At 48.8% G+C, this 15,543-nt stretch overlaps 1 protein-coding gene across 1 annotated transcript in view; it reads left to right on the top strand.

The window, feature by feature from the left end:
- cd109 (CD109 molecule) overlaps positions 1 to 15,543 on the top strand; it is a 183,368-nt gene that overhangs the window by 61,964 nt on the left and 105,861 nt on the right. The window contains exons 12-18 of the mRNA XM_085979227.1: position 1; positions 114 to 176; positions 4,224 to 4,400; positions 7,352 to 7,504; positions 9,992 to 10,072; positions 11,413 to 11,467; positions 14,031 to 14,142. The exon at position 1 is cut by the window's left edge and continues 101 nt beyond it. Coding sequence (XP_085835353.1) covers position 1; positions 114 to 176; positions 4,224 to 4,400; positions 7,352 to 7,504; positions 9,992 to 10,072; positions 11,413 to 11,467; positions 14,031 to 14,142 — 642 coding nt within the window. The remainder of the gene's footprint in view (positions 2 to 113; positions 177 to 4,223; positions 4,401 to 7,351; positions 7,505 to 9,991; positions 10,073 to 11,412; positions 11,468 to 14,030; positions 14,143 to 15,543) is intronic.

The following is a 15,543-nucleotide window of genomic DNA, read 5'->3' as shown; positions in this document are numbered from 1 at the left end:
GGTAACGCCTTTGTTTGTAACCATTTGTAATTTTATCATCTGAAAGGCATGCGGCCTGTTAATCTTAGCATCTTGAGTTTAAAGTGTGTTAATAAACTTTTGTTTATTCCTAGGTGGGGCTGCCATTTGAATTTGCCATCGAAAGTTCTGAGTTATTGAACGAGATTACCTATCAGGTAATTTGATCAGTACTTTATAATATAAAACAAGAGAAGAGAAAGATTCACTTATGCAACAGTCTATCACACCTCTTAGAGAGATCTTAAACAAATGTCTTTAAAGTACAGTATCTGTTGCTATGTTAACAAACACAGTGGCCATTTTGTGCACAGCAAGATCTAATAAACAGCAATGTGGTGACTGACTAGTTAATCTGCGTTTGGTGATGTTGGCTGTGAGAGGAATGTTGGGTAAGACACCCAGAGGAACCCCCTGCTCTTTAAATGGCCCTGTGGCATCTTTAATGTCCTCCCTAGACGGCCAGACTGCCACCTCGCAGTGCGCAGCACTCCCTCAGTGATGCGATGGGTTGCAGGCAAGATTAAGTCCAAGAGTAGGTCTTGAGTCCAGAATCGCCTGGCCCAGAGGCGAGAGTGCCACCAAGAGCATTGTATCTGGAATATGATACCAGACAGTGGGAGCAACCAGTGCACGAGTGAACTGTAAGGTGAAAGGAAAAGTAATACTTGGAGTTAGGTGTATCAGTAAATCCATCGAGTACATGACCAATAAGTGTGCGAAAACATTCTAAAGCAACGATCGATGCCAATTTAGTAAGTCTGTGGATTTTGGAGAGACATCCGGACATAGGAAGTTGACAGAACATCAAAGACCATCTTCTCCATCAAGCCTGTCCCACACTCATGATAGCCAGAGCATCTTGACTAGACCCTTGGGAGAGACCATCTCATTGGCACAGGGCTGGGGGGAGGAGGTTCATCTCTGATGCCTGCTTGCCCCATGTCCATGGAAACTCACTTGTTCACCTACCCATTGAGGGGAGAGGGGGTTGCCCAGGCAAAAGAGGTTGTCCTTTAGCATCCTGAGCAAGGGGGCCGAGGTGTATTATTTCAAAAAAAAAAATATTGTTTGGTGGACCCGGATCCGACTGATTGGCTCACATACTCCCTCCACCTACTGCCGGCTGCTACTGTGCTCGCTGATCGACATTGGTTCCCAGTCTGGCAGCGCCTCGATTTAAAAAATCTCCTCCTTGTTTTCAAATCCCTCGCCCCTCCCTATCGCTGTAATCTCCTCCAGCCCCACAACCTATCTAGATCTCTGCGTTCTTTCAATTCTGGCCTCCTGTGCATTCCCGATTTCCATCGCTCCACCATTGGCGGCCGTGCCTCCAGCTGCCTGGGCCCCGAGCCCTGGAATTCCCTCCCTAAACCTCTCCGCCTCTCTCCCCTCTTTAAAGATGCTCCTTAAAACCTGCCTCTTTGACCACATGTCTGCCCTAATATCTCCTTATGTGGCTCGGTGTCAAAATTTGTTTGATAATCGCTCCTGTGAAGTGTCTTGGAGCATTTAAGAGCATAAGAACATAAGAAATAGGAGCAGGAGTCGGCCATTTGGCCCCTCGAGCCTGCTCCGCCATTCAATAAGATCATGGCTGATCTTCTACCTCATCTCCACTTTCCTGCACTATCCCCATATCCCTTGATTCCCTTAATATTCAAAAATCTATCGATCTCTGTCCTGAATATACTCAAAGACTGAGCCTCCACAGCCCTCTGGGATAGAGAATTCCAAAGATTCACCACCCTCCGAGTGAAGAAATTTCTCCTCATCTCAGTCATGAATGGCCGACCCCTTATTCTGAGACTGTGACCCCTGGTTCTAGACTCCCCAGCCAGGGGAAACATCCTCCCTGCATCTACCCTGTCAAGCCCTGTAAGAATTTTGTATGTTTCAATGAGATCACCTCTCATTCTTCTAAACTCCAGAGAATATAGGCCTAGTCTACTCAATCTCTCCTCATAGGACAATCCCCCAATCCCAGGAACCAGTCTGGTGAACCTTCGTTGCACTCCCTCTATGGCAAGTATATCCTTCCTTAGGTAAGGAGACCAAAATTGTACATAATACTCCAGGTGTGGTCTCACCAGGGCCCTATATTTTACTGCATTAAAGCTGCTATATAAATGCAAGTTGTTGTTAAGTTGCAAAACTAATTATTGGAGTAATAAATTATAGTGCCACTTACTGGCAGTGAGCTCCTTCATCAGCAACACATGCCAGAGCTTGGCAGCAAGGAGTTAGCCATATGTACCCTTGCTGATATACTTCACTATATTCTCATAAATAAGCTATGGAGTGATCACAAACTGGTGCTGTGTAAATGCAAGCTGTTGTTGTTGTTGTTGCTACTCTGGGGTCTCCGATGCAGGGAGTCTCCACCCCCTGGACCCACCCCCCTTTGACTGCCGTTTGCCTCAGGAACGGGGCAGGCGGAAATTCTGCCCTTCACAAAGCATTGAGGAAACTCCCAGAAACTGCGTTGCTTTCCCTCGGGTCCCGCCCATCTCCTGCTGGAGTTATGGCCGGAAGCTGGCGGAACTCTGAGAGGCATTTCAAGGGCCACCAGTTGTTTACCGCCGAATTACATGGAATATGCAGCACAGAAACAGGCCAGTCGGCCCAACCAGTTCATGCCGGCGTTTGTGCACCACTCGAGCCTCCTCCCGCCTTTCCTCATCTAACTCTATCAGCGTAACCCTCTATTCCCTTCTCCCTCATATGCTTGTCTAGCCTCCCCTTAAATGCATCTATACTATTCGCCTCAACCGCTCCCTGTGGTAACGAGTTCCACACTCTCACCACTCTTTGGGTAAAGAAGTTTCTTCTGAATTCCCTATTGGATTTCTTGGCGACCATCTTATATTGATGGCCTCTAGTTATGCTCTTCCTCACAAGTGGAAACGATCTCTCTGTATCCACTCTATCAAAACCTTTCATAATTTTAAAGACCTCTATTATTTGCATTGCACAGCAAATGCCAGGTGTCATTAACGCCTCTCATTGAGAGAGCATCCATTAGTGAGCAAGTAATTATTTTCAGCAGGTTGCAGAGGCCAAGCACAAAACTGTCCAACCTTGTTAATGAGTAACCGTGCAAGCGGTAGGGGGCCAAGGCTTACTGACGTTGGCCCAGAAATTCGGGTCTTATCTGCACTTATCTTGCGCGCCGGCCGTTGAGCTGTGGGCCCCCGTGGAATTCCGATCCTGGGCCTGCTCCAACTGCCGGCGCGCAGTGCTTGCGTATCCCAGGGGCGCAGTTAGTTCGAAGCGTCCCCTGGGATCACGTGGGCCATGGGGAGCCAATCGGAGCAGGGAATGCTCCATTCATAAGTCTGACAGGAAGGGCTGTCAAGACTTATGAATACTATGGGCCCCAAAATAGCACTAAATCTTCAAATAACTTTTTTTTTAAATCACATTTTTTAAATAAACTATAAATTACATGAAATAACTATTTTAAACAATAATTTAAATTTTTGAAAAAATAATTTTATTTTCTAATGGGGCTAAAAATAAACTTACCTTGCTTTAAAGTATTTAAAAATAATAAACCTGTGGAAAAACTGTTTTAATTTTAATTAATTCACCACTTACCGTGTAAAAAGCAGGCCTTACGCCTGCTTTTTACATTTCTAACTTCTGCAGGCTTACCCTCGCGGGAAAACCTGTAAAAAAAAAACCTAAGTTCGATGCGCAGGTGCAGCCTCTCCCGCGCACGCGTTCCACCTCTGAACCCCTTCGTTCAGAGGAACGGATGTGCCGGTTTCCCGCGCATGTGCAGTGCATGCAGGAAACGGGCACTTCCATTGGGCCTACGGGTGAGTACCCCGTGCGTACTCACCCGTGGAGACCTGAATTTCTGCCCCATTGATTACATAGATTAGATAGAATATACGGCACGGAAACATGCCATTCGGCCCAACCAGTCCATGCCGGCGTTTATGCTCCACTTGAGCCTCCTCCCATCTTTCCTCATCTAAATCTATCAGCGTAACCCTCTATTGCCTTCTCCCTCATGTGCTTATCCAGCTTCCCGTTAATTGTAAAGCATTATTTGTGAATTGGTTTCAAGCGTTAGAGAAAGGTGGAATACGGGTAAAGCATTTGTCAGTTCCTTCTTAATCTTGAGACCAAGCTGCGTTTGGAGTAAATCTAATCACGGTGCTTTTTTTTTAATATCCCCCGTCTCTCTGCTTCAGGTGGTGTCAAGAGGTCATGTGGTAGCCACAGGCAAAAGCAACCTAACTACAATCCAACTGACTCCAGAACTTTCTTGGGCGCCTTTGGCCAGCCTCATTGTCTACTATGTTCAAGAAGGTGGTCAGATCATTAGCGAGGCCTTGAATCTGAATGTGGAAGGCATCTTTGCAAATAAGGTAAGGTATTTCAATTTATTCTTGGGGAGTGGGCAGTACTGGCAAGGCGCTCGTTGTCCCTCAGCTCAGCAGCAACTCCACTGTTGTCGGTTCTGAACGAGCCTGGCCGCTTCAGTCATCTGTAGCCCTTTCTATAACAAGTCATTCTTGACATTGTCTATCCAATGCTTCCTTGATCTTCCTGGGCTTCTTGTTCCATGTCCCTTCTGTGCGCAGGCTCACGAAAGCTATTCCAGCTGTTTGCCTTCTTGAAATGTGCCCAAACCATCTCAGTTGTCTTTCTTGGATCGTCTGTATAAGTGCTGTTTCTTGATTCTTTGCATCCTGTGAAAAGGAAAAGACTGGTGAAGGTAAATGTAGGTCCTTTACAGTCAGAGATGGGAGAATTTATAATGAGGAACGAGGAAATGGCAGAGAAACTAAATAAATACTTTGTTTCTGTCTTCACTTCTGCCTTCCCGGAGGAAGACACAAAAAACCTCCCAGAAATATGAGAAAACCAAGGGTGTGGTGAGAATGAGGAACTTAAAGAAATTATTATTAGTAAAAAAACAGTACTAGCAAAATTAATGGGACTAAAAGTCGATAAATCCCAAGGACCGGATGACCTACATCCTAGGGTTTTGAAAGAGGTGGCCATTGAGCTAGTGGACGCATTGGTTGTCATCTTTCAAAATACTATAGATTCTGGAATGGTTCCTGCAGATTGGAGGATAGCAAATGTAACCCTGCTATTTAAGAAAGGAGGGAAGAGAGAAAACAGGGAACTACAGACCTGTTAGCCTCACATCAGTAGTTGGGAAAATGCTGGAATCTATTATAAAGGATGCAAGAAACTAATAGTAAGATTGGACAGAATCAGCATGGATTTATGAAAGGGAAATCCTGTTTGACAAACCTATTGGAGTTCTTTGAGGATGTAACTAGTGGAGTAGACAAAGGGGAACCGGTAGATGTGATGTATCTGGATTTTCAGAAGGCCTTCGATAAGGTCCCACACAAAAGGTTGGTGAACAAAATTAGGGTACATGGAATTGGGGGTAATATACTAGCATGGATTGAGAATTGGTTAACAGACAGAAAACAAAGAGTAGGGATAAACGGGTCTTCTTCAGAATGACAGGCTGTGACTAGTGGGGTACCGCAAGGATCGGTACTTGGGCCCCAGCTATTCACAATCTATATCAATGATTTGGATGAGGGGACTAAATGTAACATTTCCAAATTTGCTGATGATACAAAGCTAGGTGGCAGTGTCAGTTGTGAAGAGGATGTGAAGAGGCTTCAAGGGGATCTCGACAGGCTCAGTGAGTGGGCGAGAACATGGCAGATAGAATATAATGTGGATAAATGTGAAGTTACCCACTTTGGTAGAAAAAACAGAAAGGCAGAGTATTTCCTAATTGGTGAAAGATTGGGGAATGCAGATGCTCAAAGGGACCTGGGTGTCCTTGTACATGAATCACTGAAAGTGAATGTGCAGGTGCAGCAAGCCATTAGGAAGGCAAATGGTATGCTGGCCTTCATTACAAGAGGATTTGAGTACAGGAGTAAAGAAGTCTTACTCCAATTATATAGGGCCTTGGTGAGACCACACCTGGAGTACTGTGTACAATTTTGGTCTCCTTACCTAAGGAAGGATATACTTGCCATAGAGGGAGTGCAACGAAGGTTCACCAGATTGATTCCTGGGATGGCGGGACTGTCGTATGAGAAGAGATTGAGTAAACTAGGCCTGTATTCTCTTGAATTCAGCAGAATGAGAGGGGATCTCATTGAAGCATGCAAAATTATTACAGGGCTTGATAGGGTGGATGTTGGGAGAATGTTTCCCTTGGCTGGGGAGTCTAGAACCAGGGGCCACAGCCTCAGGTTAAAGGGTAGGCCATTCAGGACTAAGATGAGAAGAAATTTCTTCACACAGAGGGTGGTGAATCTTTGGAATTCTCTATCCCAGAGAGCTGTGGAGGCTCAGTCATTGGGTATATTCAAAACAGAAGTCGATAGATTTCTGACTAGTAAGGGCATCAAGGGATATGGCGATAGGGCCGGTGAATGGAGTTGAGGCAGAAGATCAGCCATGATCTCATTGAATGGCGGAGTAGGCTCGAAGGGCCGAATGGCCTCCTCCTGCTCCTATTTCTTATGTTCTTATGTTCTTACTCCCAGTATTCCTCTCAACCAACGCATTTCTACTGTTAACCTGGAGCACTAAGTCCTGGATTTATCTTTCACACTGTTTTCGTTGGTACCTAAGTGCTCAGATGTGGATTAAGAACATAAGAACATAAGAATTAGGAGCAGGAGTCAGCAATACGGCCCCTCGAGCCTGCTCCGCCATTCAATTAGATCATGGCTGATCATCAACCTCAAATCCACTTTCCTGCCTGATCTCCATATCCCTTGATTCCCCATGAGTCTAAAAATCTATCTATCTGAGCCTTGAATGTACTCAACGACTGAGCATTCACAGCCCTCTGGGGCAGAGAATTCCAAAGATTCACAACCCTCTGAGTGAAGAAATTCCTCCTCATCTCAGTCCTAAATGGCCGACCCCATATTCTGAGTCTGTGACCCCTGGTTCTAGACTCTCCAGGCAGGGGGAAACAACCTCTCAGCATCTACCCTGTCAATCCCCCTCAGAATCTTATACGTTTAACACCAAATCAACATTACGCGTTAGACTCAGTGATCCAATAGCTGACCAAGCATGTGTACAAAGACTCCAAGCCATTGCTCTAATTCTTTTAAACTATGCTCTTGTTTTGAGCCTTGTTGACCAAGCTTTTGACTACCTGCCCCAGTATCTCCTGATGTTACTCATTATCAAAATGGGTCTGATAATGGACCTGTAGAAGCCCCTTGGGGACCTATTGCTACGTTAAAGACGCTGTGCACGGAAGCTGTTGTCTCTGATAATTTAACGATGACGCTGGCCTCGTTTGGTACAGGTCTCATTGTCCTGGAGCAAGGACCAGGCTAAGCCAGCTGACAACGTCTCTCTCAGTGTGTCCGCCAATGAAGGCGGCTCCTTTGTCGGGGTCCTGGTGGTGGACAAGAGCGTCCAGCTTCTCAAAGGAGGAAATGACATCACGGAGGACATGGTAAGTGACATGAATCAACTGAGCAGCCTGCGGGTGGCGCTGTCCAGGGAGAGTATTAATACTCGGGCACGGGCCCAGCTTGCGCAGGACATTCTTTAACAGGAACTAGTGAAGGACACAACTAGACCTCCATGTTGTAAAACAGTTGATTAAAGCTTTGTTTAACGCTTAGACCAAGTGCCTAGTAGTTTTCTTATGTCAGTAAGTGCCGATTAAAATAACTTTGATAAACCTGATCGCATTGTGCTTCAAATACTTGACAGCAGCTAACAAATAACTATCAGGCTTTCTGCAGTCATTTTATCTTATAGGGAAATCACAGGTCAGTGGTTCCAGAATAAGTCCAGTTCCCTTTTTATTACATGGGACATTTTTTCTGTCTTTTTGGGAATCGTCTTCCGTGATTCTGTTTATTTTTCCATGCAAACCACCAGCCAATCTCCTCCGTAACATCTCCTGTCTCCGCCCCTACCTCAGCTCCTCCGCTGCTCAAACCCTCATCCAGGCCTTTGTTACTTCTCGACTTGACTATTCCAACAGTCTCCTGGCCGGCCTCCCATCTTCCACCCTCTGTAAACTTGGGCTCATCCAAAAATTCAGCTGCCCCGTGCCCTAACGCCGCCCCGTTCATCCATTACCCCAGTGCTCCCGGTCCGGTAACGCCACAATTTTACAATTCTCATCCTTGTTTTCAAATCACTCCATGGCCTTGACCCTCCCTACCTCTGTAACTACCTACAACCCTCCAAGATCTCTGCGCTCCTCCAATTCTGGCCTCTTGCGCATCCCCGATTTTACTCACTCCACCGTTGGCGGCCGTGCCTTCAGCTGCCAGGGCGCAAAGTGCTGGAATTCCCTCCCTAAACCTCTCTACCTCTCTCTCTCCTCTTTTAAGGCGCTTTTGGTCACCTGTCCTAATATCTCTAATGTGGCTCGGTGTCAAATTTTGTTTGCTAACGCTCCTGTGAAGTGATTTGGGACATCTTACGACATTAAAGGCGCTATATAAATGCAAGTTGCTGTAATATAGATAAACATACCATCATTGTTTCCATATATACAGAAGCCTAATGCATCCTCGAGTCAAGAAGGAGGCACAGTCCACAAGCATTGATGTCAGGAGTAGGTTAATTTGGGTCTTCTTCACAAGTGGAACAACCGTTGACGTAATAAAACTCACTACACACTTGGTTTGAGTATAAAGCAAGGCTTTAAGCAACTTGTTTCAGAACATGGAGGTCTAGTTGTACTTCACTAGTTCCTTGTCTTACAAAATGTCCCTGGAAAGCTGGGGCCCACGCCTGAGTATTTATACTCCTTGGACGGCGCCACCAGCTGGCCGTCCAGCGTTATTTCACGAGTAGTTTCTTGATGAATGATGAGATTTATAACAACCGTTCTATCTGTAAAAATGCTACGCAGCCACACGGTGTGGTATCAGCATTTACACCAACCAGTTAGACCCTATCACATAACCTTCAAATTAGAGCCAGGCCGTTCAGGGGTGATGTCAGGAAGCACTTCTTCACACAAAAGGTAGTGGAAATCTGGAACTCTCTCCCCCAAAAAGCTATTGCGGCTGGGGGTCAATTGAACTTTTCAAAACTGAGATCGACAGATTTTCTGTTAGGCAAGGGAATTGAGGGTGACGGAACCAAGGCGGGTAGTAGATACCAAGAGTAAAGATATAGATTCGCCATGCTCTCACTGAATGACGGAGGGGCTGAATGGCCTCCTCCTGCTCCTGTAGCGTACGAGTGACATGGACCAAAAGCCTCAATGGGCACTTTGCAGTCTACATTCAGCCTTTGGATGGCTGGAAGGCACACGTTGGAGAAATTAAGACACGTCGAAGAAATTTAATGAGAGAAAATAAGGCGACGTTGCGATCTCGCTATGTTCGGGTGGCGGGTGAGCAGGCGAGATTGAGCCAGTGTAGCGCGGAATGCCTTTACACCAAGGAGGTCGCTTTTCATCTTCACCCCAGGGGTCACTCACCCATCATCAAACCCGCCCGACTTTTATTCCACACTGGGTTCTACGAAGAGGGGCATGATGAAAAATTTCGCCCACGATTTCCTCAGAGCTGAGTTTATTGGAGGAGCCTGTCCCATTATACTTCCCTGTGGTTGGTCCCAGGTTGTTGGGGGAATGGTGCATGGCAGGGAGAGAAAAAAACCCAGAGGGAACAGAAAAAAAAAAATCCATTGCTCCCTCCAACATGGCCAACGAGGCAAAGCAAAAGGTGAGCAAGAGCAGCAGCGGGGAATCAGTCAGCCGGCCTTTGAGGATGGGATCCTCCTCTGTCGAGGGAGTCGGAATACCGGGGGGCGTGGTCACAGCCTGTCGTGCTCCTCCTAGTGGCCAGATTGAGTAAGACTGAAGGAGATCGGGGAGCAGCTGCCAGAATAAGCGGAACAAAGTGATGTTATATTTACTGAGGATGGGGTGTAACGACACGCTGCTCTGTTCCCCTTTGAACTGCAGGTTATTCAGGAGTTGAAAGGTGCTGTTAAAGATTACATTGTCCCGGATAATGGAGGGATGTACGGTGCCAACGCATTTCAGGTGTGAAATGAACTTTATGGGCCCGATATTAATGGGGAGACGGGGAGGGCGCAGAGGGGCATGGGGAGGGGACGTGGGGAGGGTGTGGGGGGAGGGGACGTGGGGAGGGTGTGGGGGGAGCGTGCGGGGAGGGTGCTGGGGGAGGATGCAGGGGGAGGATGCAGGGGGAGGATGCAGGGGGAGGATGCAGGGGGAGGGCGGAGGAGGGTGCGGGGGAGAGGGCAGGGAGGGTGCGGAGGGGGAGGGCAGGGAGGGGCGGGGGAGGATGCAGGGGGAGAGGGCAGGGAGAGGGCGGGGGAGAGGGGAGGGTGCGGGGAGAGAGGGCTCGGGAGAGGGCAGGGAGGGTGCGGGGGAGAGGGCGGGGGAGGGTGTGGGGGAGGGTGCGGGGGAGAGGGCAGGGAGGGTGCGGGGAGAGGGCGGGGGAGGGTGCGGGGGGAGAGGGCGGGGGAGGGTGCGGGGGGAGAGGGCGGGGGAGGGTGTGGGGGGAGAGGGCGGGGGAGGGTGCGGGGGGAGAGGGCGGGGAAGGGTGCGGGGGGAGAGGGCGGGGGAGGGTGTGGGGGGAGAGGGCGGGGGAGGGTGTGGGGGAGGGTGCGGGGGAGAGGGCGGGGGAGGGGGTGGGGGGAGAGGGCGGGGGAGGGTGTGGGGGAGGGTGCGGGGGAGAGGGCGGGGGAGGGTGTGGGGGGAGAGGGCGGGGGAGGGTGTGGGGGAGGGTGCGGGGGAGAGGGCGGGGGAGGGTGTGGGGGAGGGTGCGGGGGAGAGGGCGGGGGAGGGTGTGGGGGGAGAGGGCGGGGGAGGGTGTGGGGGAGGGTGCGGGGGAGAGGGCGGGGGAGGGTGTGGGGGGAGAGGGCGGGGGAGGGTGTGGGGGAGGGTGCGGGGGAGAGGGCGGGGGAGGGTGTGGGGGGAGAGGGCGGGGAGGGTACAGGGTGGGTGCGGGGAGGGTGCGGGGGAGAGCAGGGTGGGTGTGGGGGGAGAGGGCGGGGAGGGTACAGGGTGGGTGCGGGGAGGGTGCGGGGGAGAGCAGGGTGGGTGTGGGGGGAGAGGGCGGGGAGGATACAGGGTGGGTGCGGGGAGGGTGCGGGGGAGAGCAGGGTGGGTGTGGGGGGGAGGGTACAGGGTGGGTGCGGGGAGGGTGCGGGGAGAGCAGGGTGGGTACACAGTAGAGCGCGGTAGCATGGGGAAAACCCAATACCTCCAGGGATGAGGTCTGTAGCTGCCTGAAATTTGAAGATGTTCTATTCGCCCAACAATCACATTCCTCACTTGGAAGAGTACGAAATACACACATAGAAAAATAGTAACTGAACTTAATGCTGAAACGTTTTCTGATCTTTTGTTAATAGGACAGTGGTCTAATGGTGATAACTGATGCTTATATTCCAACCGGCGTGCTAATGTGTAAGTATGATGCCTGGAATATTTCAGAGACAATCCTGTTTGTTGGGAAATGGAGATTCATTTGAAAGCCTACTTAAAGATGTCCAATAATTGGGAGGCCAAGTATAGTTGCTCTACTGCGTGAGGCGGGTGAAATTGGACTTTCACCACTAGCAGGAAGCGAACTCACAGCGAATCAGCAGCCGTCTTACACCGGGCGTGATAGACATCATTTGGAAAAGGAAATCAGATGCCCTCCGAGAGATCTCCGCCTTCCTCCAATTCTGGCCTCTTGCGCATCCCCCACTTTCTTCACCCCACCATTGGTGGCTGTGCCTTCAGCAGTCGAGGCCCTAAGCTCTGGAATTCCCTCCCTAAACCTCTCTGCCTCTCTCTCTCTTTCCTCCGCTAAGTCGCTCCTTAAAACCTACATCTTTGACCCTTAGTTCCTAAAGGTTCCTTCTTTGACTAGGTGTCATTTTTCAACTTAATACGTCCCATACGTGTACAGCACAGTCAGAGGTATGGTAAAGCTCTGCTCAAGGGCTATCTGACAGTTCGACAGGACACTGCAGGCAGGGTCCAGAACTTGAGCAGCTTGTTAATATAATGGCCCAGAAATTCGGGTCGGAGGTTTCCCGTGGGTGCAAGCCTCCGACCTGCACTTACCTACCGCGCTGGCCGCTGAGCTGTGGGCCCACGTGGGATTCCGATCCTGGGCCGCCTCCAACTGCCGGCGCGCAGTGCTTGCGTATCCCAGGGGCGCAGTTAGTTCGAAGCGTCCCCTGGGATCACGTGGGCCATGGAGAGTCAATGGCAGCAGGGAAATGCCATTAATTAATTACATTTTCTAACGGGGCTAAAAATAAACTTACCTTTCTTTAAAGTATTTAAAAATAATAAACCTGTGGAAAAAATGTTTTAATTTTAATTAATTCACCACTTACCTTGTTAAAAGCAGGCCTTGCGCCTGCTTTTTCAAAGCGTAGCTCCTGGAGACTTACCCTCCCGGAGAAACCTGCAAAAAAAACGGAAGTTCCAGGCATACGCGCTGCCTCTCCGGCGCACGTGTTTGACCTGTGAACCCCTTCCTTCAAGGGAACGGAAGTGCCGGTTTCCCGCGCATGCGCAGTGCATGCACGAAACTGGCACTTTCGTTGGGCCTACAGGTGCGTACCCAGCGCGTACTCATGCGTGGGGACCCAAAGTTCTGGGCCAATATTAATAAGAATGAACCCTGGAATGGTATTGATGCTCAGCTACTAGAAGCCACCAGTATGTCTACTTCATACTGTATTAACAGATCACTCTAGAAACATCTAAGGCAGAACATTATCATAGCATTTTCTCCATTTCAATTCACTTGGGGTGGAATCTCACTGTGCATTATTATGCTAATAATAAAGGTGTCAGCCATGGTTTAGTGGGCAGCACTCTCACCTCTGAATCCGAAGGTCGTGGGTTCATAGACCCCACTCCAGAGACTTGAGCACAAAATCCAGGCTGACACGTCCACTGCAGTGCTGAGGGAGTGCCGCACTGTCTGCCCCCGCAGGTGGACGTAAAAGATCCCCCGGCACTATTTCGAAGAAGAGCAGGGGAGTTCTCCCCGGTGTCCTGGCCAATATTTATCCCTTAACCAACATCAATAAAACAGATTATCTCATTGCTGTTTGTGGGAGCTTGCTGTGTGCAAATTGGCCACTGTGTGTCCCACATTACAACAGTGACCACACTTCAAAAGTACTTCATTGGCTGTGAAGCACTTTGGGATGTCCTGAGGTCGTGAAAGGGGTGATAGAGATGCAAGTTCTTTCTTTCTAATGTATTGTTATGAAATTCTTTTCTGTGGCATTTTTCTAGTGACGTTCATTTTATATTTTGTGACAGATTAATGCCAATACGAACAGGTACCAAGACGGAAAAGCAGGAAGGTTTGATTGGCTGCACAATCCTTCTTTTTGGATGGTCATTGCAGTTTGGAAATCAGTTTGATCTACCTACCTGTCAATGGCTAGAGTGTTATTGTGGAGGCTTGGCGATGGAGCAGCAACTCATGGACCTGAACTCCTGCAGGGTTGTCCTGATCTCCTGGCTTGACTTTGGTGGGAGATTAGCCGAACCCCCAGAGATTTGGCGTAAATGGATGCTTTTAGCATCTATCCCTTTAAGGGGAAGCTAGACAAACATGAGGGAGAAAGGAATAGAAGGAGATGCTGATAGGGTGAGGGTTGGGAGGAGGCTGGTGTGGAGCATAAACACCGGCATAGACCAGTTGGGCCGAATGGCCTGTTTCTGTGCTGTAAATACTTTGTAACATGCTTCTCCAGGGAGTTTCCGCCAGTCTCCCACCAGAGAAACCTGGCAGGGGTGTGTATGAATTTGAAAAGTCATACTGCTACTCACATCGCCATCACAAGAGACTTACCTCAGACTGTTAGATCCAGCAGCGAGTCTTTCTTTTCCCCTGGTGTAATATGCACAGGGTAAGAATTTCATGCTGGCTTCGCTGTGGAACTCTACCTGTAAATACTGGGCAATGTGTCCAGTGACCTTTGCTAACCTTGTGAATCTACCTTCACAGACTTAATCCCGTATGATACCAGCTTACAGTTTAGGGCCATGAGCCAGTCAGCAGACGAGAGGGTCAGAACGTATTTTCCAGAGACCTGGATATGGTTGGACATACTCACTGGGTAAGACATCAAAAGAGCGGAACTGAGCTCATAACCCTCGCCACTAGGAACTTGAACTAGAGAACAGTTCACTCCACCAGGACTAAACATCTCTCTCACAAAAAGTATAAAATGAATTGTTTGAATGGTTAAATGGTGGGTTAAACTGAAGGTATACCGCTCACAATCATGTGGTTGCGAGTAGCTTGGCTTGTTTAACAAAGTACATGAATTCTCGGGATGTGGGCGTCGCTGGCAAGGTCGGCATTTATTTCCCATCCCCTAGTTGCCCTTGAGAAGGTGGCGGTGGGCCCTCTTCTTGGACTTCTGCAGTCCGTGTGGTGAAGCTGCTCCCACAATGCTGTTGGGGAGGGAGTTCCAGGAATTTAGCCCAATGATGATTCAGTTTTGGTGGTGGCTGGAGGTGGGGAGGGGTGGCAGGTAGAAAAGATGGTGGTCAGCAACATCTTGTGGTGGCAGAGACACCCATTGCTTCTGGAAGCCCACCTGATGGATACGATATTAAATGTTCAACGCCAAGTCCTAACAGGGTCGTGAAAGCATTCAAGCGAAGTAGTGAGTTTATTCTGCACTGTTCTGGTCTCCATATTATAGAGGCATTGCAACAAGGATGATACCAGAATTGAGAGGTTATAACTATCAGGAAAGATTGAACAGGCTGGGCTCCTTTCTGTAGAAATAGTTTGATAGGGTAGATATAAAGAAGATGTTTCTGCTTGTGGGGGAATCCAAAACTAGGGTCAGAAATATAAGATAGTCACTAATAAATCCAATTGAGAATTCAGGAAAAACTTCTTTACCCAGAGAATGGTTAGAATGTGGAACGCGCTACCACAGGGAGTGGTTGAGGCGAATAGCAGAGATGCATTTAAGGGGAAGCTAGGTAAACACATGAGGGAGAAAGGAATAGAAGGATATGCTGATAGGGTGAGATGAAGTAGGGGTGGGAGGAGGCTGGTGTGGAGCATAAACACCGGCATGGATGCCTTTAAGGGGAAGCATGCCGTGAGAGTACTTCCATAACGCTGTTAGGTGGAGAGCTTTGACCCAGCAATGGTGAAGGAACAGCGCTATATGTCCAAGTCAGGATAATGTGGGACTTGGGAGGAACCTGGAGGTGGTGGTGTTCCCATGCACCTGCTGCCCTTGTCCTTCTAGGTGGTGGAGGTTCTAGGTTTGGCCAATTCAGGAGCAAAATCAGGAAGCACTTTTTCCACACAAAGGGTAGTAGAAATTTGGAACTCTCCCTGAAGGAAGGCTGTGGATTCTGAGACAATTGGAGCTTTCAAGACAGAGATCGACAGATTTTTATTAGTTAAGGGAATCAAGGGATATGGCGGCTAAGAGGAGTTGAGGTACAGATCAGCCATGATCTCATTGATTGGCGGAGCAGGCTCATAA

Source organism: Somniosus microcephalus, chromosome 3 (assembly GCF_052327205.1).
Source record: "Somniosus microcephalus isolate GS21.2 chromosome 3, FLI_Smic_1.0, whole genome shotgun sequence".
Classification (NCBI taxonomy): Eukaryota; Metazoa; Chordata; class Chondrichthyes; order Squaliformes; family Somniosidae; genus Somniosus; species Somniosus microcephalus.
This window is presented reverse-complemented; position numbering and strand designations above follow the sequence as displayed.